The 26,276-nt window shown below is 43.8% G+C and overlaps 1 protein-coding gene across 1 annotated transcript in view; it reads left to right on the top strand.

Moving 5' to 3' along the window:
* LOC137522100 (glutamate receptor ionotropic, NMDA 2B) overlaps positions 1-26,276 on the top strand; it is a 1,475,416-nt gene that overhangs the window by 1,178,562 nt on the left and 270,578 nt on the right. Inside the window, exon 9 of the mRNA XM_068242127.1 lies at positions 15,151-15,311. Within this exon, the coding sequence (XP_068098228.1) occupies positions 15,151-15,311 (161 nt within the window). The remainder of the gene's footprint in view (positions 1-15,150; positions 15,312-26,276) is intronic.

Here is a 26,276-nt window from a genome sequence, read left to right on the forward strand (position 1 = left end):
AAATATATGTGCATTTTTATTTTTTTTTACATTTAGATGTAGTTTTACTTTTTGGCCACAAGATGGCTTGAGTTTGTTTACATGACGTCACTCTAAGCGTACAATGCACGCTTAGAGGGACATAGGAGTCAGAAAAAGCGAAGCTTCCGGGAGAAGCTTCTGTCACTTTTTCTGCGGGGGAGAGGAATCAGTGATCGGGCACCATGGCCCGATTCATTGATTCCTCTGCTAACGAATCCGCAGCCGGGAGCACGCGTGCATGCACACGATCGGCCGTGGGTGCGCACATGTCCTCGATGTACAACTACGTCGAGGAGGACAAAGTAGTTAAACAATACCAGTTGCCTGGCAGCCCTACTGATGTCTTTGGCTGCTGTAGTGGCTGAATCACAGACCTGAAACAAGCATCCAGTCTGATTTCAGTCAGAGCACCTCATCTGCATGTTTGTTCAGGGGCTGTGGCTGAAAGTATTAAAGACACATGATCAGCAGGATAGTCTGGCAACTGGTATTATTTTAAAAGGACAAATCCATATCCTTCTCAGTTTAGGTTCCCTTTAACATTTCAGAAAAAAATATTTTTTCAATTTTCAAAATGTCAAAACCACACATGTGGTTATATATATGCAAGTATTTTTAAAAAAATTACTTTGTCAAACAAGGTAAACTAAAAAAAAAGAAGGATGCCAGTTAACGGCACATACCAGTCACCACCACCCTGCCTTCTCATTCTTGGTTCTTCAGACACCTTGGAGTTTCAGGTAGCCTGCAAGCCTCATTGCTTGCAAGCCTCCACTGTGTGGCTCTGCACTGTAGTGGAATTGGTGGCACCACCAGGAATGGCCGGCAGGCCTGCTGCCAGCCTGGCTGACACCTGCTGTCTTAACATTTCAGGAAAAAAAAAAACATTGTAGAATTTTATAAGTAGTAAGTTTTTTTTTTCAATTTTCAAAATGTCAAAAACACAAATATGTTATATTTGTACCAGTAAGTATTTTTCAAAAATAACTTTGTCAAACAAGGTAAACTAAAAAAAGGGGGTGCCAGTTCTCACACACCACCCACCTCTCCCCTTCTCATTCTTGGTTCTTCAGACACCTTGATGGAGTTTCAGGTAGCCTGCATTTCATTGCTTGCAAGCCTCCACTGCATGGCTCTGCACTACAGTGGAATTAGTGGCACCACCACCACCAGGAATGACCGGCAGGCCTGCTGCCAGCCTGGACGACACCTGTTGTCTTAACATTTCAGAAAAAAAAACATTGTAGAATTTTATAAAAATCTTGGTGGTGGGCTGTTTCACTTCACTGCTGGGAATTGTGAGCTCTGATTATATTATATTGCTGTTGTTTGTAAATTTGTGTTTTGCTGCTTTGATATCTGGTAGGCTTGTGCATTGCAGTTCATCAGATATCTAGCCGCAAGTGTTAGTTTTAAAAGTTTTTAAAAGTACATTTTTTTTTCCTCTAGTGTGCTTGCAACAGGCAGGTAATTAGCTAGGGGGAGGGATTAGCTGTAACAGGAGGTATTTGGTCAGCTTAAGGACTCAGTACTGAGCTTGCTCAGTCTGTGGCTTGCTCACTAAGTGGCTTCGACACAAGTGGCATAGGCGTTAAAAACAGGCGTTACAACACAGGCACAAAGAGAGAGGTGAGAGGAAGCAGGTAAAAAAAAAAAAAAAAAAAAAAAAAAAACACATTTAAACAATATTGCGGTTCTTTGCATTGGTTAGGATGTGCTAACACGTTGTGGTGTAGTCTTTAAGTTTTGAGGACTCCACCCCAGCTTCACTCACTCCCCCTCCTCCACCCCAACTTCACTCACTCCCCCTCCACCCCTCCCCTTCTTCCACCCCAGCTGCACTCACTCCCGAACTTCACTCCCTCTCCCGTTTCAACTTTTACCGCCACAGTTTACTTTAAATAAAATTTCCCCACACAATAGTCATCATGTTGGACTATGCTGTACAGTGTACATCCTGTGACATGTATGCATGCCTTGATCAGCGGATTGAGGGTGTTTACTGTTGCCCTGGGTGTGTGCGTGTTGCTCAGTTAGAGGCGGAAGTCGCAGAGCTAAATAAGCATCTCGCAACACTGAGACGCATACACAACATGGAGATGAGCTTGGATCTCACGATCCAGACACTGGATGGAATCGGTGAAGATGAGGTGGGTGGAGTAAAGCCGGAGCAAGAAGCAGAGGTAGCCGCTAGTTGGGTCACAGTTAGAAGGGGTAGGGGAAAAAGTGACAGGGAGGCTAGTCCCGAGTTGTCCCTCACTAATAAGTATGCTTGTTTGCGTAATATTGGGGAGGATGATTCAGGAGTAGCAATGCTGCAGCAGGATGTGCTCCTTAGCAACCAAGGGGCAGACTGCTGTAACGAGAAAGGGAATAGGAGTGCAGCTAAGGCTAGACAGGTACTGGTGGTAGGGGATTCAATTATTAGGCGCACAGATAGGGTAATCTGTCGAAGAAAACGTGAATGCCGTACAGTCTGTTGCCTCCCGGGTGCTCGGGTTCGGCATGTAGCGGAAAGAATTGACAGATTATTGGGTGGGGCTGGGGAAGACCCAGCTGTCATGGTACACATTGGCACCAATGACAAAGTTAGTGGGAGATGGAAGGTCCTCAAAAATGATTTTCAGGTACTTGGAGATAAACTTAAAGCAAGGACCTCCAAGGTGGTGTTCTCTGAAATACTGCCAGTGCCACGCGCTACATCTGAGAGACAGATGGAGCTTAGGGAGTTAAATAAGTGGCTGAGAAATTGGTGTAGGAAGGAAGGGTTTGGGTTCCTGGAGAACTGGGCAGACTTTGCAGTCGGCTACAGGTTCTACAGCAGGGATGGGCTGCACCTTAATGGGGAGGGTGCAGCTGCATTGGGGGAGAAGATGGCTAAACGGTTGGAGAAGATTTTAAACTAGGATCTGGGGGGAGGCGGGAGGATAAAGTCTCAATATGTAGACAAGATAAGGTAAAAAGACAGTGGGAGCCTAACATTATGGGGGGTGGAGAGGGGGGTGGGGACAGTGTAAAGATTAAGGAGGTTAGTAAAACTTCAAGTAGCCCATTTCGTGTAAACAAAATTGGTAAATGTGTTGGTAAAAATATAAAGTGCATGGTAACCAATGCTCGGAGCCTTGCAAATAAAATAGACGAACTAGAGTTCATTCTGAATGACAAAGGCTATGACATTGTGGGAATAACCGAGACATGGATGGATGAAAGCCATGACTGGATAGCTAATTTAAAAGGATACAATGTGTTTAGGAGGGATAGAACAGGGAAAAAAGGTGGAGGGGTTTGTCTCTTTGTTAAGAATTCTTTTACAGCTGTCCTCAACGATGAGATGGAGGAAGATTGCGAAGATGTGGAGTCCGTTTGGGTAAATATTCATGGTGGAAATAAAAGTTGCCAATTGCTTATTGGGGTATGCTACAGACCACCTCTTATTAATGAAGCTGCAGAACTGCGATTACTACAGCAGATTGAAAAAGCTGCAAGTAAAAACGAGGTCATAATTATGGGCGACTTCAACTTTCCAGACATTGACTGGGGTATTGAGGCTACCCATTCTGGTAAAAGCAGCAGATTTCTGGCAGCACTACAGGACAATTACTTGACTCAAATGGTAACGGAACCAACTATAGGGAATGCGTTACTGGATCTGATCATTTCTAATAGACCAGATAATGTATCAAATGTGCAGGTTCAAGAACATTTGGGAAATAGTGATCACAACATGATAACGTTTGATCTGGTGACTGATAGGCCACGGGGCAGCGGGACCACTAAAACTATGAATTTTAGAAAAGCAAAGTTCAATCAAATTAGGCAGGCACTAAGTTTGGTGAACTGGGATAATGTACTACAAGGGGACGACACTGAAGGGAAATGGCAAGCTTTTAAACGTATTCTCAATCAATATTGTAGTATGTATATCCCATATGGAAACAAAATGTCTAGGAATAAAAAAAGGCCTCTATGGATGAATAGAAAGGTTAGGGATAAAATGAAGAGGAAAAAGAATGCCTATAAGGTCCTAAAACAGGAGGGGACTGAGGCTGCACTAAGCAATTATAAGGAGTGCAATAAAAATTGTAAAAAAGAAATTAGGCTGGCAAAGATCGAAGCTGAAAATCAAATCGCTAGGGATATCAAATCTAACCCAAAAAAGTTTTACAAGTACATCAACTCTAAAAAAAGAAAGGTTGACTGTATAGGAATCCTAAAGGATGAGGGTGGGAACTCAATGGTGGATGACCAAGGTAAGGCAGAGTTATTAAATGCTTTCTTTGCTTCTGTCTTCACAAAGGAAACAGCACTGTTGCAAATTACAGAGGCAGAAGAGTCTCAATCTTCTAACTGTAATATTAAATACTTAACGCAGGAAGAAGTAAAGGCAAGACTAAATAAATTAAAAATAGACAAGGCACCTGGCCCGGATGGCATGCATCCTCGGGTCCTAAGAGAATTAAGTTCAGTTATAGCTAAGCCCCTTTATCTTATCTTTTGTGACTCTCTTGCAACTAGCAGAGTCCCAGTGGATTGGCGTACAGCCCACGTTTTCCCATTATTTAAGAAGGGCAAAAAATCTGATCCAGGAAATTATAGACCTGTAAGCTTAACATCAGTTGTATGCAAACTATTTGAGGGGTTACTAAGAGATACTATACATGACTTCATAGTAGAAAATAATCTTATTTCTCAGCATCAACATGGGTTTACTAAAGACAGGTCCTGTTTGACTAACATGCTCAGCTTTTATGAGGTAGTGAATGCTAATATGGATATTGGGAATGCTGTAGATGTGATATACTTGGACTTTGCAAAGGCCTTCGACACTGTTCCCCACAGAAGTCTGGTGCAAAAGTTGAGGATGCAAGGACTGGGGAAGAGTTTGTGTGCATGGATAGGGAACTGGCTAATGGACAGAAAACAAAGAGTTGTGGTCAATGGATCGTACTCAAAATGGGAGACTGTTAGCAGTGGGGTCCCACAGGGGTCTGTACTGGGTCCAGTGCTCTTCAATTTATTTATTAATGACCTAGTAGATGCAGTAGTGAGCAATGTTGCTATTTTTGCAGATGATACAAAATTGTGCAGAATCATCAACTCTCAGGAAGATAGTGTCATATTGCAACAGGATCTGGATAGGATGGCTATATGGGCACATACATGGCAGATGAAATTCAATGTTGACAAATGTAAAGTCATGCATTTTGGTCGTACCAATGGTCTAGCACCATACAAAATAAATGGGATACAGTTGGGAACATCAAACTTGGAGAAGGACTTAGGAGTACTCATCGACAACAAGTTAAATAATCGTACTCAATGCCAAGCCGCTGCAGCTAAAGCGAACAAAATTTTGGGATGCATTAAAAGGGAAATAAAAACTTGAGATGCTAGCATAATATTGCCCCTGTTTAACTCTGTAGTAAGGCCACATCTGGAATATGGAATTCAGTTCTGGGCACCACATTACAAAAAAGATATTGCAGTTTTAGAGCAGGTGCAGAGACGAGCTACAAAATTGATACGTGGGATGGAAGGTCTCGCTTACCAAGAAAGGTTAGATAAACTGGGTTTATTTAGTCTAGAGAAAAGACGCCTTAGAGGAGATCTAATTAACATGTATAAATACATTAGAGGGCAATATAATAGCTTGGCGGATGAGCTTTTTGTCCCTAGGCCTTCTCAAAGGACTAGAGGACATGAGCTGCGCATGGAGGAAAAACGTTTTAGCCATTTATTTAGGAAAGGGTTCTTTACAGTAAGAGTGGTTAAGATGTGGAATGCATTGCCACAGGAAGTCGTTATGGCAAACTCTATACCTGCATTTAAAGGGGGCTTAGATGCTTTCCTTGCATTGAAAGACATCCATGGCTACAATTACTAGGTTATGCCTAATGATGTTGATCCAGGGATTTTATCTGATTGCCATCTGGAGTCAGGAAGGAATTTTTCCCATTTGGGGCTAATTGGACCATGCCTGGTGGGTTTTTTTCGCCTTCCTCTGGATCAACAGGGGTATGTGGGGGACGGGCTGGAGTTGTACTTTGTACTGGTTGAACTCGATGGACGTATGTCTTTTTTCAACCAAAATAACTATGTAACTATGTAACTATGTAAGCTTTTTTTCAATTTTCAAAATGTCAAAAACACAAATAGGTTATACATGTATGTATTTTTAATTTTTTCAAAAATAACTTTGTCAAACAAGGTAAATAAAAAAAAGGAGGGTGCCAGTTCATGCATACCATCCATCACCTTCCCTTCTCATTCTTTATTCTTCAGACACCATGTTGGACTTTCAGGTAGCCTGCATTTCATTGCTTCCAAGCCTCTACTGTGTGACTCTGCAGTGGAATTGGTGGCACCACCACCAGGAATGGTAGGCAGGCCTGCTGCCAGCCTGCCACCCACTGAACACCAATGGCCACTGTGTGACTCTGCATTGGAGTTGGGTGACACCACCACATCACCCCCACCACGAATGGCAGGCAGGCCTGCTGCCAGCCTGACACCTGCTGACTTAAACATTTTTTAAAAATAATCATTGAAATTATATAAATATTACCTTGAAATTCTGTCTTTTTTATAAATAATGTTGTATTTTTTTAATTGTTATAAATAACTTAACTAAACATAAATAATTTTGTATCAATAACTTTCACAAATAGGCCCAAGAAAAAAATTCAGCCGTACACTGAGCCAGTCTGCCTCAGTTAAGGGCGCATGCAGTGCCTACACACCTAAGGGCCTTACAGACCTGTTAGCGCTCAATCTAGGTAAACGCAGCATTTGGTCTGTCAGTGTGAAGCAGGCATAACCCTTACATTACCACTCTGGACATTTTAAAGCAATCCTTTTCCTCAAATGTGGGAATGTACTGTGATTTCTGCCCTTTAGGGATTGAAACCCAACTCTGCGTCAACTCTATAATTCTTGGTGGGACTTTTGGCACGGATCCCCCTCCGCCATGCCCCTGTCCAGGTGTTAGAGCACTTGAAACTAGTTTTCCATCACTTTCGTGGCCAGAAACAGTCTTTTTAGTTTGTGAAACTCTCTTGCCCATTAAAGCCTATGGAGGTTCGCCCGGTTCGCGTGAATCTGAACTTTTTTCGGATGTTTGGATTCAAAATCTGATGTTCATGACATCTCTAGGACCAAGTAGAAATTCTTCACGTAGTCCCATAGTAAGATTCGCATAACTGGGCACAAGATTCGCTACCATAGCTGTCGCCCTCTTCTGTAGATAAATTTGATCCAAAAATGTAAAGCTATTGGGCTCAATTCTGGTAGCGTTTAGTTGATAATTACCTCATGGAATTGGATTTACCTCATGAGTTAAATCAACTTTTGAATTCTGGTAGTTTAAGTAAAGTTTTACCTCATGTAATTTTCATGAGGTAATTTATGTGGTAATTTTCAACTAAAAAATGTGTGGTATTTTGTGGTAAAATACCTCACACTTGAATTCTGAAGTGAAATAAGGTGTATGTGTGCATGTCTTTTACCTTTCCTTTATTAGACCTACCTCTACCACACGGTAAATGCAGTTCTGTGACTAATGCTGGGAATACACCATGAGATTTTTTTGGCATATAGATGGTTCAATAGATAATTTCCGACTTCCGAGATGTCCGATCTTATTTTCGATCGTTTTTGTGATCGATTTCTCATATAAGTGAATGGAAATCAATTAGACAAGCAATCGGAAAATCGATCCGACAGTAAATCTGCTGAAAAATCTCATCGTGTATTCCTGGCATAAGACTTTAGCTATGACAGGTATTAAGTATCCCCAATATAGCTAAGACAGGTATTACGTTTCCCCAGCAGTACCGTACCTAGGGCATTTGACACAGGGTGCTGGGTATTAAATGAACACCACCAAAAAAAAGGAAAGGAGTGAGTGTGGCGTGCAGAGGGTAATGCCAGGTATAGGTGCCCCCCCTGTATAGGTAGCGTGGAATAGTTGCCTCCAGTATAGGTAACCTACAATAGTTGACCCCCAGTATAAGCAGCGTAGTAAGGTTGCCCCCAGTATAGGTAGTCTGGAATAGTTACCCCCATTATAGGTAACCTGGTAAAGTTGCCCCCAATCTATACTATATAGTCTATACTAAATATATAGCCAGTATATATAGTCAGTCAGATCCCCCCCATTTATATAGTTAGTGTATATATAGACAGATCCCCCCCCCCCGTATATAGCTAGCGTATATATAGTCAGATTCCCCCTGTATATAGCCAATATATATATATATTGGCTAACTAAAAATAATTATTTATGTAGTTAGTATATGTAGCCAGATCCCCCCCCCCCTCCAGTATATACCATAGTCAGATTCCCCATGTATATAGCGAGTATACAGGTAAATTAATTAATAATGCTCTGAACTCCCCCATAACTCCCCTCCAATCTCTCTGCAGCCTCCCCGCCACTTGATCCCCCTGCAGTGTTTTGATCCCCCTGCAGTGCTGTGATATGTGCATCGGTAGTACTACTTACCATCATGGCTCTGTCCAGCATTAATAGCGCACCCTCCTCCATACGTCTCCGGCCTACTGTTTACCGTACCGGGGACGCGGCTTGATGACGTCTTCAAGCCGCGTCTCCAGTACGGTAAACAGTAGCCCGGAGCTGTACGGTGGAGGAGGAGGGTGTGCGATCGACGCTGGAGAGAGCCAGGATGGTGAGTAGTAACTACCAATGCACATATTACAGCGCTGCAGGGATCGTGAACTTCCACCAAAAGTTCAGTTCGCGCGAACTTCCGCAAACCGCAATAGACTTCAATGGGGAGGCGAACTTTGAAAACTAGAAAAATTTATGCTGGCCACAAAAGTGATGGAAAAGGTGTTTCAAGGGGTCCAAAATCTAAGTTTTTGCATGGATGAGTGAGATCAAAAAATCTGGATTTGACGCAAAGCAGCATTTTAATGGCAGAAATCACATTAAATGCTAAATTGCAGGCCTAAAGTGCTTTAAAACATCTTGCATGTGTATACATCAATCAGGGAGTGTAATAAGAGTACTGTTTCACACTGACACACCAAACTCACTGTGTAATGCACCGCAAACAGCTGTTGTGACAGCCGTGCTGGACTGGTGCGCACCATGGCGAGAGTGCAGGCCGTGGCGGATTTCAAGCCCATATGGTCGCCGGGCTGTGGTAGCTCAATGATAGAACAACAGTGACTGTCCAGCTGATCAAATTTGGTCTGTCCACAATGAAGCAACGACCTTATTATCTTTGGTGTGCCACCCGCCGAGACACTCAGATAGCCGACGGTCATTGCTTCATTGTGATACTCAAGCCCCTTCACCGCGGTAAGGTAATAGTCACGAAGGGGAATGGGCACATGTACATGCCTTTTGTTTTGTTGTTGCAGCTGCAGTGCAGCCAGAAACATTAAGCAGGCTTGTACACACACCAGACAAATTACTATAGCAGCCACTGCTAGCAGCGGCCTTAAAAATTCAGGAGTAAGGTAGCAGACAGGCACAGTGACACTGCGTGCGCTCACGTAGGTGGGTGGGTGAACTGTGAACAACAGGTAGGTAGGTATATGTAGTATTGGGTATTAAAATGTGCAGCTGCCTGTCACACACACACAGGTAGTCACTGAATGTGCTGGGCCTGGCTGGCAGTGGCACACACACAGTATGAATTATCAAGGCTGTCTATGCAACACAAGTGTCAATGGGACACACACAGAAAAAAAATAGATCACAAGAACAAGATTAGCTCTCAAAAGAGCTGTTGAGGGGTGCTATTTTTGCAATAAGAATCAGCAAGGAGCAAGCTAAGAAGCCTACAAGAGCCTAACTAATCTTTCCCTATGAGAGTTTGCTCTGTCTGCAGCAGCTGTCCCTTCTCTATTTACTGCAGGCACATGAGTGAGTATAATGGCCGGCGGCGCCTGCCTTTTATAAGGGTTGGAGTGGCTCCAGGAGGGAGTGTAGCCTGATTGGCTACAATGTGCCTACTGACTGTGATGTAGAGGGTGAAAGTTGACCCTAATGGTGCACTATGGTGGCGAACCGAACTTCCGGAAAAGTTCCCGGTTCGCTGCGATCACGAACCACGGAAGTTCGCCGGGAACCGTTAGCCGGCGAACCATTCAGGCCATCTCTACTGCGCAGGCGCAGAGCACTCCCAGCCTCGGGAGCAGGATGGGGGGGCGCACGCAGCTGCACTGCACATGAGCCAACTGACCCAGACTGGGCAAATTTATGAGACTTCTACCATGACCAGGAAAAGGCGGAGGAAGACGTCTGGGGAGCGATCAATGCGGAGGGGGCTCGAGGAAGCCTCAGGTATGTATAAATCGTTTGTATTGATTTGCCTCTGGTACACTTTAAGTTAGAAAATGCCCCCCTTTAGACAGGCTTTATCCATGTTAGACTGTAAATGGACCCCTTTAGTGTCCTTACTAGGTGGTGAGTGTTACCCCTTTAGTTAGACAGCATACCTCTTTGGGTAACTAGTAGCCCCATTTACATGGTCAACAGCCCCTTTTAGGCAAGCTATGCATCCTCTCTCAACTCCATCTACTTATATTTGCCGATGGGGGGGGCTATGCCTAATTATGTTTGTGGATTAAAAGAGGACTTTATTATTATGCTTGAGGATTTATGAGAGGCACTCTGACTATTTATGTTTGAGGGATTAGAGGCGAGAGTCCTCCCTTAAATCCCAAAGCATAATGAGGAAGACTATTCCCTAAAACAGAGTGAGGGGTTGTGGGCAGCAGAATGAGGGGTGGTGGGCAGCAGAATGAGGGGTGGGGGGCAGCAGAGTGAAGGGTGCTGGACAGCAGAGTGAAGGGTGGTGGGCAGGGCAGCAGAGTTAAGGGTGGTGGGCGGCAGAGTAAGGGGTGGTGGGCAGCAGAGTGAGGGGTGGTGGGTAGCAGAGTGAGTGGTAGTGGGCAGCAGAGTGAGGGCACATTGAGGTTGCTTATGGGTCAGAAAGATATGCAGCAGACGTTGTGCACATACTGAGGATGTGGGGGAAGGGCAGGCAGACCGCATGGGCTGACAGTGAGGAGAATGCATGTCTCCTTTTACCTTTCTAGGGTTTTGTCCCTGCAGTCCTTGGCCTGGTGCAGAGAAGGCTGGCACCATTAGCTCCTCTCTGGATTCATATACTCCCGCCTCCCATCTCTAGCTGTACTCCGTTAGGAGGCAAGGCTAGTCAGCTGGCCAACCAATCTCATATAGATCCTCTCCCTATTGCCTCCCACTGTGCTGTGAAACACTGAACAGAGGGCAGGGGAGGGATTCACTCAGACTCGCTGGCTCTTTGCACCTGCAGGCACAGCCAGCCTGCATCTGATGAGTACACAGGGCAGAGCAGGATTGTGACGTCCTGCAGAGGATTTGGCGCAGCCACGCCACCCCTGAGAAGTGTTCACGGTGCACCAGGGTGCCGCGGCAACCAGTTTGAGAACCTCTGGCCTACTACAAAGCTGTGAACATTAAATGGCAATAAAAACAAGGAACACCAAGAGCCCCAATAGTGTAATATGTACTGGTAAATGGTTACTAGATAGAGTAAATATTAATACTCACAAACCAGGGTTACCATTAGGCAACCACTGTAAAGGCAGGAGGGGAAATTTTCTTGACCCCACTCAGGAATAAGAAGTCGCTCTCTGTAGATGAGAAAAAGGGGGTTCAACCCTCCACCCATGGTGGACTCAATATTATGCAGGAGAACAGAGGCACCAAAAGGATAAAAGGAAGCTAAATGAGCTTAAAAAACTAATTCTTGGTAAATAGAGGAGGTAGTGGTGGACTTACCTCCTCCAAGTAGACACACAACGACTGTAGTAAAGACAGTCAATATATTTGATTTATGAACTCCACATATGCAACACGTTTCACAGGTTTGATCCCGCTTCATCAGGCAATAACAACGGAGCAACAGCATATGTGGTCAGTAGAAGAGCCAGGCCCCTCTGTCAAATCAAACCTGCGAAACGCGTTGCATATTTGGAGTTCATAAATAAAATATATTGACTGTCTTTACTGCAGTCATTGTGTGTCTACTTGGAGGAGGTAAGTCCACCACTACCTCCTCTATTTACCAAGAATTTGGTTTTTAAGCTCATTTAGCTTCCTTTTATCCTTTTGGTGCCTCTGTTCTCCCGCATAGTTAAATGGCAATACCACATCTGCTTTGCTACTAGCAAAGAGTAAAGCGAATCACATCTTCAATACATTAACCCCCAGACTGCAACAATTAATTGTGTTCCAAGCTGTGGATTTAGCGGAGTTTATTCTATTTGAAATATGTGGTTAACGTTAATGACAGGGAAGGGTGTATGGGCTAAACCTAGGGAGGGGGGCCTTAGGAAATTTTGCTGGATTGTTTCATGGTTTGTAATTAGGGCACTGAGCATACCTTTTTTTAACTGAAAAGTAAAAAAATCTTGGTAAAACATAAAGAGGGAATCTACCACTCCCTCTTTTTCACAAAGAGGTATGGCATCTTACTGAGGGATCTGTCGCTATAAAGTCACTAGAGGATCTGTCACCAAGGAACTCTGGTGGACATTTATCAAGAGTGTCTGAGACAAAATATTAGTAGGTTTTTAGAAATCCATTCAGAATTGTCTCAGACATCCTAAGAAATCACTAAATAGTGCAGATTCCTTCTTAAACTGTTAGGAATAGGAGGAGTTAGGAAGGTCTCTCAGGCAGTGCAGTGTGTGAGGGAAATTACCAATGGCATAGCTAAGGAGCTGTGGGCCCTGATGCAAGTTTTACAATGGGGCCCCCCCCAAGCACTCTATACATAACAATTGATACGGGGCACCAAAACCTGCCAATGGCAACTACAGTGTCAGAGGTGCAAGAAGGGGACGGGGAACAGGTTGTTAATGATTACCACTAATCAAAGTATCTATAGAAGTGATTATTATGAGCACAGGACCAATAGTGAGCTAATACTGCAGTTGAGGGAGGGTCCTTTGGGGCCCCTCTGGCCCGAAGACCCCGATGCAGTCGCTATCTCTGCCTCTGCAGCCCCTATTGCTACGCCCTTGGAAATTACTGTTGCTGTGGTAACCAACACATCTACTGTCAGCAGGCTCTGAGTGAGGGGGTAGAAGCCCTTCACACATCACATCTAGCCTGCACTGCTGCACTATATGGAGAACTGCTATTAAGCACTTCTTAATCTGCAGCAGTTTAGGGATGGATTTGCACTTTTCTTAACTGTAGTGCAGCTCTAGAAATCCATGCTTAACTGCTGCTATTACGAAGGATTTTAGAAGTTTCTTATTGTCATGCAGAACAGTTCCTCTGCTGTTTAGAAGAAAAAACTGTTGGTAATGCTTTGATAAATCTGGCCCTCTGTTACTGAGGGGTCTGTTGTTATTCTGCAGAAAAAGAAGTAAAAAAAAAAACTGACTTCACATCATAGATCACTAAGCGTTGAAGGTGCTGTTATAATTTTCATGTAATACTATCATTTTTCACTTGAAGGATTAAAATGCTTGACTTGTACTTTTGAAATACCATATGTCACTGCAGACAGACCTCAGGGTGATATATCATGGTGACATGTGCATGGGGGGCTAGTGTCCAAAGTGGGGCATTGGGGTATGCTTCAGAATATATGTCTGTTCTCACTCTGGCTTTCAACCTCTAGTGTAGAACAGTAGGATGCACTAAATTATTTAGGATACCAATTTTTATGTTGAATATCCTGGTTGCCACAACCCCCCATCCCTCCAGAGAATTCTGGGAGACCAAAGGTATTTTCTACTGGCTTTAGAACTCTTAATAAGGGCTGGGCCCCACTGTGAAGGCTTTTCAATCCATCAGTGAAATCGTGGGGGAAATCACAATTATGTGAAAAATCACAATTACAGCAATTTTGCAGTTATTTTATACAAGTCATGGGAGTGTGTTCTTGAAAACACAAAGAAAGGGCTGACAGATCGAAAGGCACTCTGCAGTGTGGCTCAGCCTTAAATGAACATTCATACATACGTGCCAGTACTGAAATTGTTGCCGCCTGTGACAAATTTCAGAAAGTAAATCAGGAAGAAAACAAAGATTATACAATGGACAAACATTGACAAAATCATTTATAAATACATATTATTTAAATAAATAAATTTTATTTGTTATGTTATTTTGACCATAGTTTTGTTTAAGTGAGCAGAAACAACAACTTGTGGTCTCATCGAGTGGTCTGAGGCAGAATGCTGTCATATCACAGCCTAAGCTAAGCATCACTTGAAGGGCCGAGTTACTGACTAATATGCAGCAAAATATAGATATAAGAAGAATTTCTGATGCTGAAACCAGTAAAATTAACATAAAGTTGTGTATACTGAATAATGTATTACCTTCTATTATGTTGTAACAGTGCCTATTTAAACAGAAAACAGAGTAACCAAGCAGCTCAGGGTGACCCAAAACCACTAGGAAAGTATAGGGGACTAAAAGATACTGAAAAAACAATGATAAGTGTGTTTTGCCTTCTTCAAACAGAAGTTATTTTCAATAATTCAGCTTTAAGTGAACATCTGTGGTTACCCACAATGCACCACTATTGAATATGCAAATTATCTCTTCATGCCCCTGAAGCCAGGTTTACATCCACAACTGCTCGTATATAGCAAACCAATAGCTTAAAATTTTACAGAACCACACCAACCCTATATGCAGGCAGCTTGTTTTGGATATTTTGTCCTCCTGGGTGCATAGCAGGGATTGATATGGCTCTATGGGATAGGGCTTGGACCAGTACTACAGAGTAACCAAGCAGCTCGGGGTGATCCAATTGTGGGGTCAAGGAGGATGGGGGATGCCTCTGGACTATCCAAAGGCTTTCCTCTACTACTGTAAGTATCTGAATTTCCTTCCAAAACCCACTTCAGGTTCATGGTAAGTGTCATAAAAAGTAAAGATAAAGAGCATAGTCAACTATGTTTAGATGCCAGTAAGAATGCAACTTTCACTGAGGTTTTGTGTACAATAGCCTATTTTTAAAATTTTAGAACAGATTTCATTCTTTTTATAGTTAGATAAGTAAAATGTTTTAGAAAAGTACATGGATAAGTAGATTGTGTTGAATCTGGACTGTCTGAACTTGTATTTGTATTTGATTTCAGTTTCAAAGGCCCAATGACTTCTCCCCGGCTTTTCGATTTGGTACTGTACCTAATGGCAGCACAGAAAGAAATATTCGGAATAACTACCTCGAAATGCATACATACATGGTGAAATTTAACCAAAAATCAGTACAAGATGCTCTACAGTCTTTAAAAACTGGGTAAGTTATTGTTTGGAATGTAATATTTATGGGGCTGAGTAAGGGAATTACTGTTTATACTATACTGCTATTTCTTGATTAGTAGAGATGAGCAAGTGGATTAGTTGAGTTCTAGCGATGGGCTTTCGAGTTTAATTGGTAATGAACTGCTGATTAAACAGCTGTGACCACTGGTAATGGAGGGTTAACTAGTCTGCTGTCCATTTCACATCATAGGCAAACTGTGAATTGTGTTCCTTGACTCACTACCGCGCTTCCTCCTTCTGGCTTCAGCAGTTTGTTACCTTTTTACTCGGAAGCCCATCACTGTTGAGTTCGACTTCAGGGGCCGATCTCGCTTACTGTGTTCTTTTGTAAATTTGTCAGTAAAGTGACTTGGTTTTCAGTGAAAACACAGAAGTAAGGAAGCACTGACCGGGGAGTGATCCAGCAGGGAACATCAACAGTAGGAGGTTCCAGACAGCAGTCGCCCACATTGCCCACATTGTGTCCAATACACAACTGGAACAGCACAGTTTTCAACCCAGAAACCTCAGAAATATATATATATATATATATATTTAAACAAAAAATGTAGCTATTGTAGTGGTGTAATAGCTAGTGGCGCATGGCAGCAGCACAAAATTCTGTGGACCCTGGCGGTGGGAACACAGACAGCAGGAGGTTGAATACAGCAGGAGGAGGAGTGACGTGTGGCAGCAGACAATGTAACGGGCCATGGCACCTAGTGTTGGTACCATGGCTGTAAATAAACACCAACAGTAGGAGGTTCCAGACAGCAGTCATGAAGCCCACATTGTGTCCAATACACAACTGTGACAGCACAGTTTTCAACCCAGACACCTCAGAAATATATATATATATATATATTTTAACAAAAATGTAGCTATTGTAGTGGCACAATAGCTAGTGACGCATGGCAGCAGCACAAAATTATGTGGACCCAGGCGGTGGGAACACAGACAGCAGGAGGTTAAATACAGCAACAACAGGAGGAGGAGGAGTTACGTGTGGCAGCAGGCAATGTAACGGGCCATTGCACTTAGAGTTGGTACCACGGCTGTAAATAAACACCAACAGCAGGAGGTTCCAGACAGCAGTCAGGAGCCCACATTGTGCCTAATACACAACTGGGACAGCACAGATTTCAACCCAGACACCGCAGAAATATATATATATATTTTAAACAAAAAATGTAGCTATTGTAGTGGCGTAATAGCTTGTGGTGCATGGCAGCAGCGCAAAATTCTGTGGACCCTGGTGGTGGGAACACAGACAGCAGGAGGTTAAATACAGTAGCAGCAGCAGGAGGAGGAGTGACATGTGGCAGCAGGCAATTGTAACGGGCCATGGCACCTAGCGTTGGTACCATGGCTGTAATAATAAACACCATACAGCATGAGGTTCCGGACAGCAGTCGTGAAGCCCACATTGTGTCCAATACACAACTGGGACAGCACAGTTTTCATCCCAGATACCTCAGAAATATTTATATTTTTTCTACAACAAAATGTAGCTATTGTAGTGGCTTAATAGCTAGTGGCGCATGGCAGCAGCGAAAAATTCTGTGGACCCATGGCGGTAGGAACACAGACTTAAAACAGAAGAAAGAACGAGCATGCATAATTCAGCAATGAATATTGCTTGTTATGTATATAATTGGGAGGAAAAAAGGTCACAGGCCCAACATAAGATATTTAGCAACAAGAGAAAAGCAACCACTCTATATAAGAATTGAAAATGAGCACTAATTGGACCAAGATATCAAAGAAGTATAATATATCTTTATTAAAGCCAAAAGTTAAAATTAAAAACATCTAAAACAAAGCAAGCCGTGTCCAATCCTATATAAGGCCCCCAATAATAACAATAATACAAGTGGCCTCGCAAACAGTAAAGTGTACAGCAAAAATATTAAAATACACTAATATTCAGATAGTGCACCCCTCTCAAAGCATAGTGTGAAATGAGGATCAGTTCAGTATTAATATATGGTCAATTAATGAATAAATTAAATTAAATACTGAATCACACAATGTGTAGGGAGGAGCGCACCTATATATGCATTAGGGATGGGACGAATCCACAATTTCTTCGAATCCGAATCCGGATCCGAATCTAAAAAGGTTCTCGAATATCTCGAACTTTTCGAATCTCGAATCTAACGAATCCTGCACATAAGAACTGTGCGATCCGTGGTATAGTTGCCTGCAGTATAGGTACCCAGGCATAGGTAGCGAGGTAAAGGTGCCTTCAGTATAGCTAGCTAGGTATGGGTGCCTTCAATATTGGTAGCTTTCAGTATAGGTAGCAAGGTATATGGGCCTTCAGTATAGGTAGCAGGGTATATGGGCCTTCAGTATAGGTAGCAGGGTATATGGGCCTTCAGTATAGGTAGCAGGGTATATGGGCCTTCAGTATAGATAGCAGAGTATATGTGCCTTCAGTATAGGTAGGTAGCAGGGTATAGAGGCCTTCAGTATGGATAGCAAGGTACATGTGCCTTCAGTATCGGTAGCAAGGTATAGGGGCCTTCAGTATAGGTAGCACAGTACATGTGCTTTCAGTATTGGTAGGTAACTAGGTATAGGGGCCTTCAGTATAGGTAGCATGGTATATGTGCCTTCAGTATAGGTAGCAGGGTATATGTGCCTTTAGTAAAGGTAGGTAGCTAGGTATAGGGGCCTTCAGTATAGGAAGTAAGGTACATGTGCCTTCAGTATAGGTAGGTAGGTAAAGGGACCTTCAGTATAGGTAGCAGGGTATAGGGCCTTAAGTATAGGTAGGTGGTAGGTAGGTAGGTATAGGGGCCTTTAGGTAGGTAGGTAGGTAAAGGGACCTTCTGTATAGGTAGCAGGGTATAGGGCCTTAATTATAGGTAGGCATGTAGGTAGGTAGGTATAGGGGCCTTTAGGTAGGTAGGTAGGTAGGTAGGTAAAGGGACCTTCAGTATAGGTAGCTGGGTATAGGGCCTTAAGTATAGGTAGGTATGTAGGTAGGTAGGTATAGGGGCCTTTAGGTAGGTAGGTAGGTAGGTAAAGGGACCTTCAGTATAGGTAGCAGGGTATAGGGCCTTAAGTATAGGTAGGTATGTAGGTAGGTACGTATAGGGGGCCTGTAGGTAGGTGGGTAGGTAGGTAGGTATTGAGGCCTGTAGGTAGGTATAGTGGCCTGTAGGTAGGTAGGTAGGTAGGTATAGGGGCCTTTAGGTAGGTAGGTAGGTATAGGGGCCTTTAGGTAGGTATAGGGGGCCTTTAGGTAGGTATAGGGGGCCTTTAGGTTGGTATAGGGGCGTGTAGGTAGGTGGGTATAGCGGCCTGTAGGTAGGTAGGTAGGTATAGCGGCCTGTAGGTAGGTAGGTAAGGATAGTGGCCGGTAGGTAGGTAGGTATAGTGGCCTGTAGGTAGGTATAGTTGCCTGTAGGTAGGTAGGTATAGTGTCCGGTAGGTAGGTAGGTAGGTATAGGGGCCTGTATGTAGGTATAGGTGTCTTTAGGTAGGTAGGTACGTATAGGGGCCTGTATGTAGGTGGGTAGGTAGGTATTGAGGCCTGTAGGTAGGTATAGTGGCCTGTAGGTAGGTAGGTAGGTATAGGGGCCTTTAGGTAGGTAGGTAGGTATAGGGGCCTTTAGGTAGGTAGGTAGGTATAGGGTCCTTTAGGTAGGTATAGGGGCCTTTAGGTAGGTAGGTAGGTACGTATAGGGGGCCTTTAGGTAGGTATAGGGGGCCTTTAGGTAGGTATAGGGGCCTGTAGGTAGGTAGGTATAGCGGCCTGTAGGGAGGTAGGTATAGCGGCCTGTAGGTAGGTAGGTAAGGATAGTGTCCGGTAGGTAGAACCCCCCCACCGTGCCTCCTCCGCTTACCGCCAACCCCCCCCCCCCCCCAGCCCCCTCCGTCCCCCGTGCCTCCTCCGCTCACCCCTGCATATAAATCTACTCACCTTTCCCGTGGAGCGCAGAGCGGCAGATCTCTTCGTTACTTCCCTGTTCCCTCTAGTGGCCGGACCGGCTCTTACTGATGACGTCATTGTAAGAGCCGGTCACTAGGGGGAACCAGGAAGTCAGCGAGAGGTCTGCTGCTCTGCGCTCCGCTATGGATAGGTGAGTTGATACAGTATATGCGGGCGGGCGGAGGAGGCGCGGGGGGGGGGGGGTCGGAGGAGGACGAGTGCGAGCGGCGGATGCGCGGCGATGCAGCGTCGGGATTCGGCGGATTCGTATAGTGGAAAATGGCGTCGGGATTCGAATCCACGAATCTCGAATATTTCCTAATATTCGAGGGATTCGTGGATTCGCAGGAATCGTCGACCCACCCCTAATATGCATGAATATATAAAGACACAACGCTGTACCAACAATAATACCTGACTGATGCTACATAAAAATAAAGTGCTAACAATTTAGAGATCCATCAATCAAAAAGCAATACATGACATGAGTCAAAAAGTGCATAATAGTGCATATTAAATAGGAGCAATCGCTCAACAACAAATAAAGTGCATAGTGCTAAGATGTAGTAAGTAGACAGTATAGGCAAATGTGTGTGATACCAATTGGAAAATTATGTGGAGAAGGGATTAAATCCAGTGAAAGATTAGCAGTGTAATGAAGGAGACTGATTGATGCAAGGTGTAGTAGCACGAATAGGAAATAAAAGATGAAAAAGATTTGTTTAAAGTAAGGTGTGGTAGCACGAGTAAGGAATGGCGAGGCTCACCTAGATAATAAGATAAATGAGGCCTGGGGATGGCTGCATGGGCACTCTTGCGCCCGTTCGACTAGTTCCGCCGAAGCTGCTGAAGGGACAAGTGTGTGAACTTTTTGGCGAGGTTTAAATACGTCCATGGACGCGGCCGCGCACCGTCTTTACGTCAGCGCGCCGGGTCAGCCATGCGTACTAATTTACGTGTACCATGCGTAATAACGTATGTGTATAATGCGTAGCTTTAGACGCGTCGCCATCTTGTGGACAAAAATGAGAATACTTGATAAAAAGATATATAGAATGAAATAAGGAATAAAAAGTGAAAGAAGGAACTCCATCTAGTGGTCAACACATAAATACACTTTGAAACGCTAGGATCACAACAGGATAATATCTTCTTATATCCAAAAATACAAGATTGCATTATTTTTATCAAAGAATATATCTATAGGAAGAGTATCATAAGCATCAAGAACTATAGTTTTCTTTCAAAGATGAATATTCGACAAGGAACGTTGTTAGTCAATGAAGATTTTCAAACTCCTCCGGGGACAGACAGGACCAGCCAATGCCAAAGACCTCCTAATAGAAAACATTACAAAAAATAAATATTTAATATAAATATATCCATCAGGGGCGTAGCTAGGGGGGGTCGGGGTAGGACACGTGCCCCCGGGCGCCGACTCCCTAAGGGCGCCCAGCCACGTTGTTTTTTTTTTTTTCCTCTCTCTCCACTGCCCTAGTCTGCCGCTGCTGCTTCCTTGCTCAGGGCTCTTCCTATGTGACGTCACAAGCCACACACAGCGTGCGGAAGAGAAGCATTCCACGCTCTCCCTTTGTAGCTGGCTGGGCACTGCGATGACCCAATCCGCACAGCTGAACCGCTCTCTCCTCAGTGAAGCAGGCAAGCACCTAGAGATGAGCCGAAATTTTCGAAATTTCGAACTGCTTTTATTACGAATGCGAAATTTAACATTACGACCCAAATTCGTAATTTCGTAATTAATTTTCAAATCGTAATTTACAATTTCGTAATCGAAATTTCACTCCCGTAATGATGAATTTCGTGTCTCCAACCGAAATTTTACTGTTTCAGGTTTGTAAGGGTTTCTATCCCTCTAGATGCCTAAAATGAATAGCACAGCCAGCCTCCTCCTCCTCCTCCTCCTCCTCTCCCTCTCTCTCTCCCCAGAGATCTGTAGTATTTCAAAACCATACTCACATTCATGACATGTCCAGGGATCAAACCCAGGCCAACCACATGGAAGACAGCTATGCTCACCACCATACCACCAAACACACACTAAATAGACTGCTAACCTAAATCTTACTTGTAGACAGTCATATGAGACACATGCTGGGTGCAGGGCTTTGTGATTGGACCATGCGATAGAGTGAGGTGCAAAAATGAAATCATGCCTAGCAGAGGATGGTTTCACAATGCTAAATGCTAGGCTGGCTGTGGTGCAATTGGTTAGTGTGTCTGGCTGGTAACAGCAAGGTTACAGGTTCGATTCCATCCAGGCATGTCTTTTCCTTTTGCGTTCAACAGTTGTCCAAACAGAGCCAACAGAGCCCCAGATAGCCATGTAGAGTTAGGTCACAGCTAGCCTGGCTGTGGTGCAATTGGTTAGTGCGTCTGGCTGGTAACAGCAAGGTTACAGGTTCGATTCCATCCAGGCATGTCTTTTCCTTTTGCGTTCAACAGTTGTCCAAACAGAGCCAACAGAGCCCCAGATAGCCATGTAGAGTTAGGTCACAGCTAGCCTGGCTGTGGTGCAATTGGTTAGTGTGTCTGGCTGGTAACAGCAAGGTTACAGGTTCGATTCCATCCAGGCATGTCTTTTCCTTTTGAGTTCAACAGTTGTCCAAACACCGAGCACAAAGTTTTGCATGCGTAAAGTTTTACGCACGCAAAATACCCCATGGGGTTCAATGGCGCAGCGCGCGCACGCAAAAGGAAAAGACATGCCTGGATGGAATCAAACCTTGCTGTTACCAGCCAGACACACTAACCAATTGCACCACAGCCAGGCTAGCTGTGACCTAACTCTACATGGCTATCTGGGGCTCTGTTGGCTCTGTTTGGACAACTGTTGAACGCAAAAGGAAAAGACATGCCTGGATGGAATCGAACCTGTAACCTTGCTGTTACCAGCCAGACGCACTAACCAATTGCACCACAGCCAGGCTAGCTGTGACCTAACTCTACATGGCTATCTGGGGCTCTGTTGGCTCTGTTTGGACAACTGTTGAACGCAAAAGGAAAAGACATGCCTGGATGGAATCGAACCTGTAACCTTGCTGTTACCAGCCAGACGCACTAACCAATTGCACCACAGCCAGCCTAGCATTTAGCATTGTAAAACCATCCTCTGCTAGGCATGATTTCATTTTTGCACCTCACTCTATCGCATGGTCCAATCACAAAGCCCTGCACCCAGCATGTGTCTCATATGACTGTCTACAAGTAAGATTTAGGTTAGCAGTCTATTTAGTGTGTGTTTGGTGGTATGGTGGTGAGCATAGCTGTCTTCCATGTGGTTGGCCTGGGTTTGATCCCTGGACATGTCATGAATGTGAGTATGGTTTTGAAATACTACAGATCTCTGGGGAGAGAGAGAGAGAGAGAGAGAGAGAGAGAGAGAGAGAGAGAGAGAGAGAGAGAGAGAGGGAGGGAAGGAGGAGGAGGAGGCTGGCTGGGCTATTCATTTTAGGCATGTAGAGGGATAGAAACCCTTACAAACCTGAAACAGTAAAATTTCGGTTGGAGACACGAAATTCGTCATTACGGGAGTGAAATTTCGATTACGAAGGCATCTAGAGGGATAGAAACCTTTGCAAACTTTAAAATACTAAATTTCGTAATCGTAATTACGAAAATTTGCGTAATTTGCGAAAATTACGAAATTTCGATTACTGCTAAAATCGTAATTGTAGTAATTTCGCGAAATTTCGGAAATTCGTAATTAGGTCATTACGCTCATCCCTACAAGCACCATTTAACTTGCCGTTTCTATCACTTCTGTCAGGCTGCAACACCAGGAGTGAAGGGTGACCAGCTAGGTCACTCACTTCCTCCTGGCTTTTGCTGGCTGTTCGTGCGTTCCAGCAGAAAGACGGCAGCCAGCTGCTCTGCACACAGAGAACAGGGAAGTCTTGGCGGCAGGGAGACACGCAATCAGGAGCATTGAATGCAGGGAGCCGTCTGATCTGAGGTCAGACATGGACACAGATAGCCTGGCACAGAAGCTGTGACCTAAGTCCTAAGGTCAGTTTCCATCAAGCTGTTCGGTGCTTTCTTTCTTCCTCCCCCTTCATTTCTTTTTAAGCCTTGTGAAGGACTGGAGGATACAAAACCTATGGAGTCACAAGAGACAGCATTTGCCCACTCAGACCATGCTGACTTACAAAAAAAGCTGTTCACATTTACTGTACAGTAAAATGATGCAGCTTTTCAGTTTGATCTTACACTTGGGATGAGCGTTCTGCATTCCAAACACTATTCCCAATAACCTGGAACAGAATGAATTTGGCGCACAGGCGGGCTGCGGCATGGGGGGGCTTTTAAGTAACCCTTGAAGTTGACACTTTGAGACTGCCTCTATGTGCTGTCCTCCATGGTGTGTTCCAGCTCACAATATTGCTAAGGTGGAATACAATACTAAGGAGGAAGTAGCTGGTAAGCTGGAACGCACCACTGAAGGCAGTGTCAAGGGGTGAGTTAACCTCCCATGCCGGGGTCCACTATGCTTCAAAATCGTGTTCTGTTCCAAGTTGTTCGGAACAGCGTTTGATGCAGAACACGCATCCCTAGATCTCAGACATGCCACGCTGAGGCTTGTGGTTTCACGGGTATTGGAGCTATTAATAAACATCCTTGTAGAATGCCAGACAAATCGAACACCAAATCGTTGCCTAACCATGATTTAACCTTCCTGATTACTATTCACAATTTTTGTTTTATAAATAAATCTTGTGATTTGAATTATCTGCTTGTTGGTAATATTAGGTTAATTCTGTATGGCGTTGGTAATGTCTGCATATTGCTGGTATTGTGTCTATATAACCTTGTATGTTTCTTTTTTCATAAGAAAAGTGGGGCATGATTTGTGGAAGTGGTCTATGCTGGGGAAGGCGGGGCTTAGGGTGCCAAAACTTTTTTATCTATAGACTCCTGAGCTGTAAATTCGACACTGTATATAGCACTGACAGCTTCTGCAGCAGCACTTAACAGAGTACATTGCCCTCAGAGGAGCTCACAGTCTAATCCTGTTATAGTCTAATATCCTACCATATTTATTATTACAATGTATTTATAGCACTGACATCTTCTGCAGCACTTTACAGAATACATAGTCATGTCACTGACTGTCCTCAGAGGAACTCACAATCTAATCCTATCATAGTCATAGTCTAATGGCCTACCATATTAGTATTATGTATTTTTTATAGCAGCACTGATTACCATGCTCACATGCTGATGTGGGGCCACGCCCCTTTCTTGCTACCATGGTGGGGGGGGGCGCATAAACTGTCTTTGTCCCCGGGCGCTGAAAGCCCTAGCTACGCCTCTGATATCCATATAAGGAGATTCAGCTGCCACCAAAACTCACACAGCCCAGCTCAACCTAAATGTGAGGAACTCATAGATCTCCATCTACTCACATAATGGAGAGTATTGTTAATGTAGTATAAAAAATCTTAACTGAGAAACATAAAGTATTATTATTATTATTATTATATAGTATTTATATAGCGCCAACATATTACGCAGCGCTGTACAGTGTATATATATATATATAGTCTTGTCACTAACTGTCCCTCAAAGGAGCTCACAATCTAATCCCTACCATTGCCATATGTCTATATTATGTAGTGTAAGTACTGTAGTCTAGGGCCAATTTTTAGGGGGAGCCAATTAACTTATCTGTATGTTTTTGGAATGTGGGAGGAAACCGGAGTGCCCGGAGGAAACCCACGCAGACACGGAGAGAACATACAAACTCTTTGCAGATAGTGCCCTGGCTGGGATTCGAACCAGGGACCCAGCGCTGCAAGGCGAGAGAGCTAACCACTACGCCACCATGGTACGCAGACAGTCCAGCTTTCTTACCTCAAAGCCGTAGAAATTTGAACAATTGTTGTTGTTCCAGCTCCTTACCTTGAGCCATCAACAAAATCATTAGTCAGTATTTTGAATAGGGAAAGCAAAAGAAAGATCCCATAATACACCAATATGGTGATAAATATTGAGAAAACTATTGTGGCAAATAGCACCCCAAGTTGAAATCCTCATTTAGCCCACAAGGGGCCTTTGTACCTAGTCTATGAATCCAGCGCAATTCCCACTGTAACAATTTGATCGTATGATTTCCACCTCTGTTGTTTGGGTGTAGCCATTGTAATCCATACGCTTTCCAATTTTCTATTTTGCTTTGCGTACATGTCAAAGTATAGGCTGCCACAGTGGTTAGAGTCTTATTTTCCAAGTAATCCCTTTGGGCAAGTTTTATAGTGGAACAGTGTTTCTGAATTCTCTGTTTGAGGGGATTTTTTGTCTGCCCTATATATCTCTTTGTACAACCACACTCAAGGAGATATATCACCCAAGGTGTTTGACAATTAATGAAATCCAAAAGTGCACTAGCCTGGTTGTCCTTATAATCCAAAATATATTTAGTTGATGGCATCAATGAGCAGACAGAACATCCCCCACACGGAAAACTGCCCTTAATACTCAGTGATCTTTGTGGTGCTTGATAATGACTATGACAGAGTTTATCTCTCAGGGTGGGGGCCCTCCTTGCGTTCATAGAGGGCTTAGTAGTAATAAACTTGCTAATTGTTGGTTCACTCAAGAGAATATTCCAATGTTTTCCAAGAACTTGATGAATTTCGTTCCATCTCTCATTATACGTGGTAATTAACAGAACTGTGTTGTTTCTCTTTACACTTTTGTCTTTATATTGTGATTGTAACAATTGTTCTCTTGAAGAGAATCTAGCTCTTCTCCAAGCCCTCCGTATATGCTTATTAGGGTAGCCACGGTCTCTGAATCTCTCTGCCAATTTACTAGCTTCTCTCTCAAATTCTTCACTGGTGGTACAATTCCGTTTGATTCTCAAGAATTGTCCAATCGGTATACTTCGTCTCGTTGTAGGTCAGGGGTCTCAAACTCAATTTACCTGGGGGCCGCAGGAGGCAAAGTCAGGATGAGGCCAGGCCGCATAAGGGATTTCACAATCAGCAGCTCCCGCTC

Source organism: Hyperolius riggenbachi, chromosome 6 (genome assembly GCF_040937935.1).
Source record: "Hyperolius riggenbachi isolate aHypRig1 chromosome 6, aHypRig1.pri, whole genome shotgun sequence".
Taxonomy (NCBI): Eukaryota; Metazoa; Chordata; class Amphibia; order Anura; family Hyperoliidae; genus Hyperolius; species Hyperolius riggenbachi.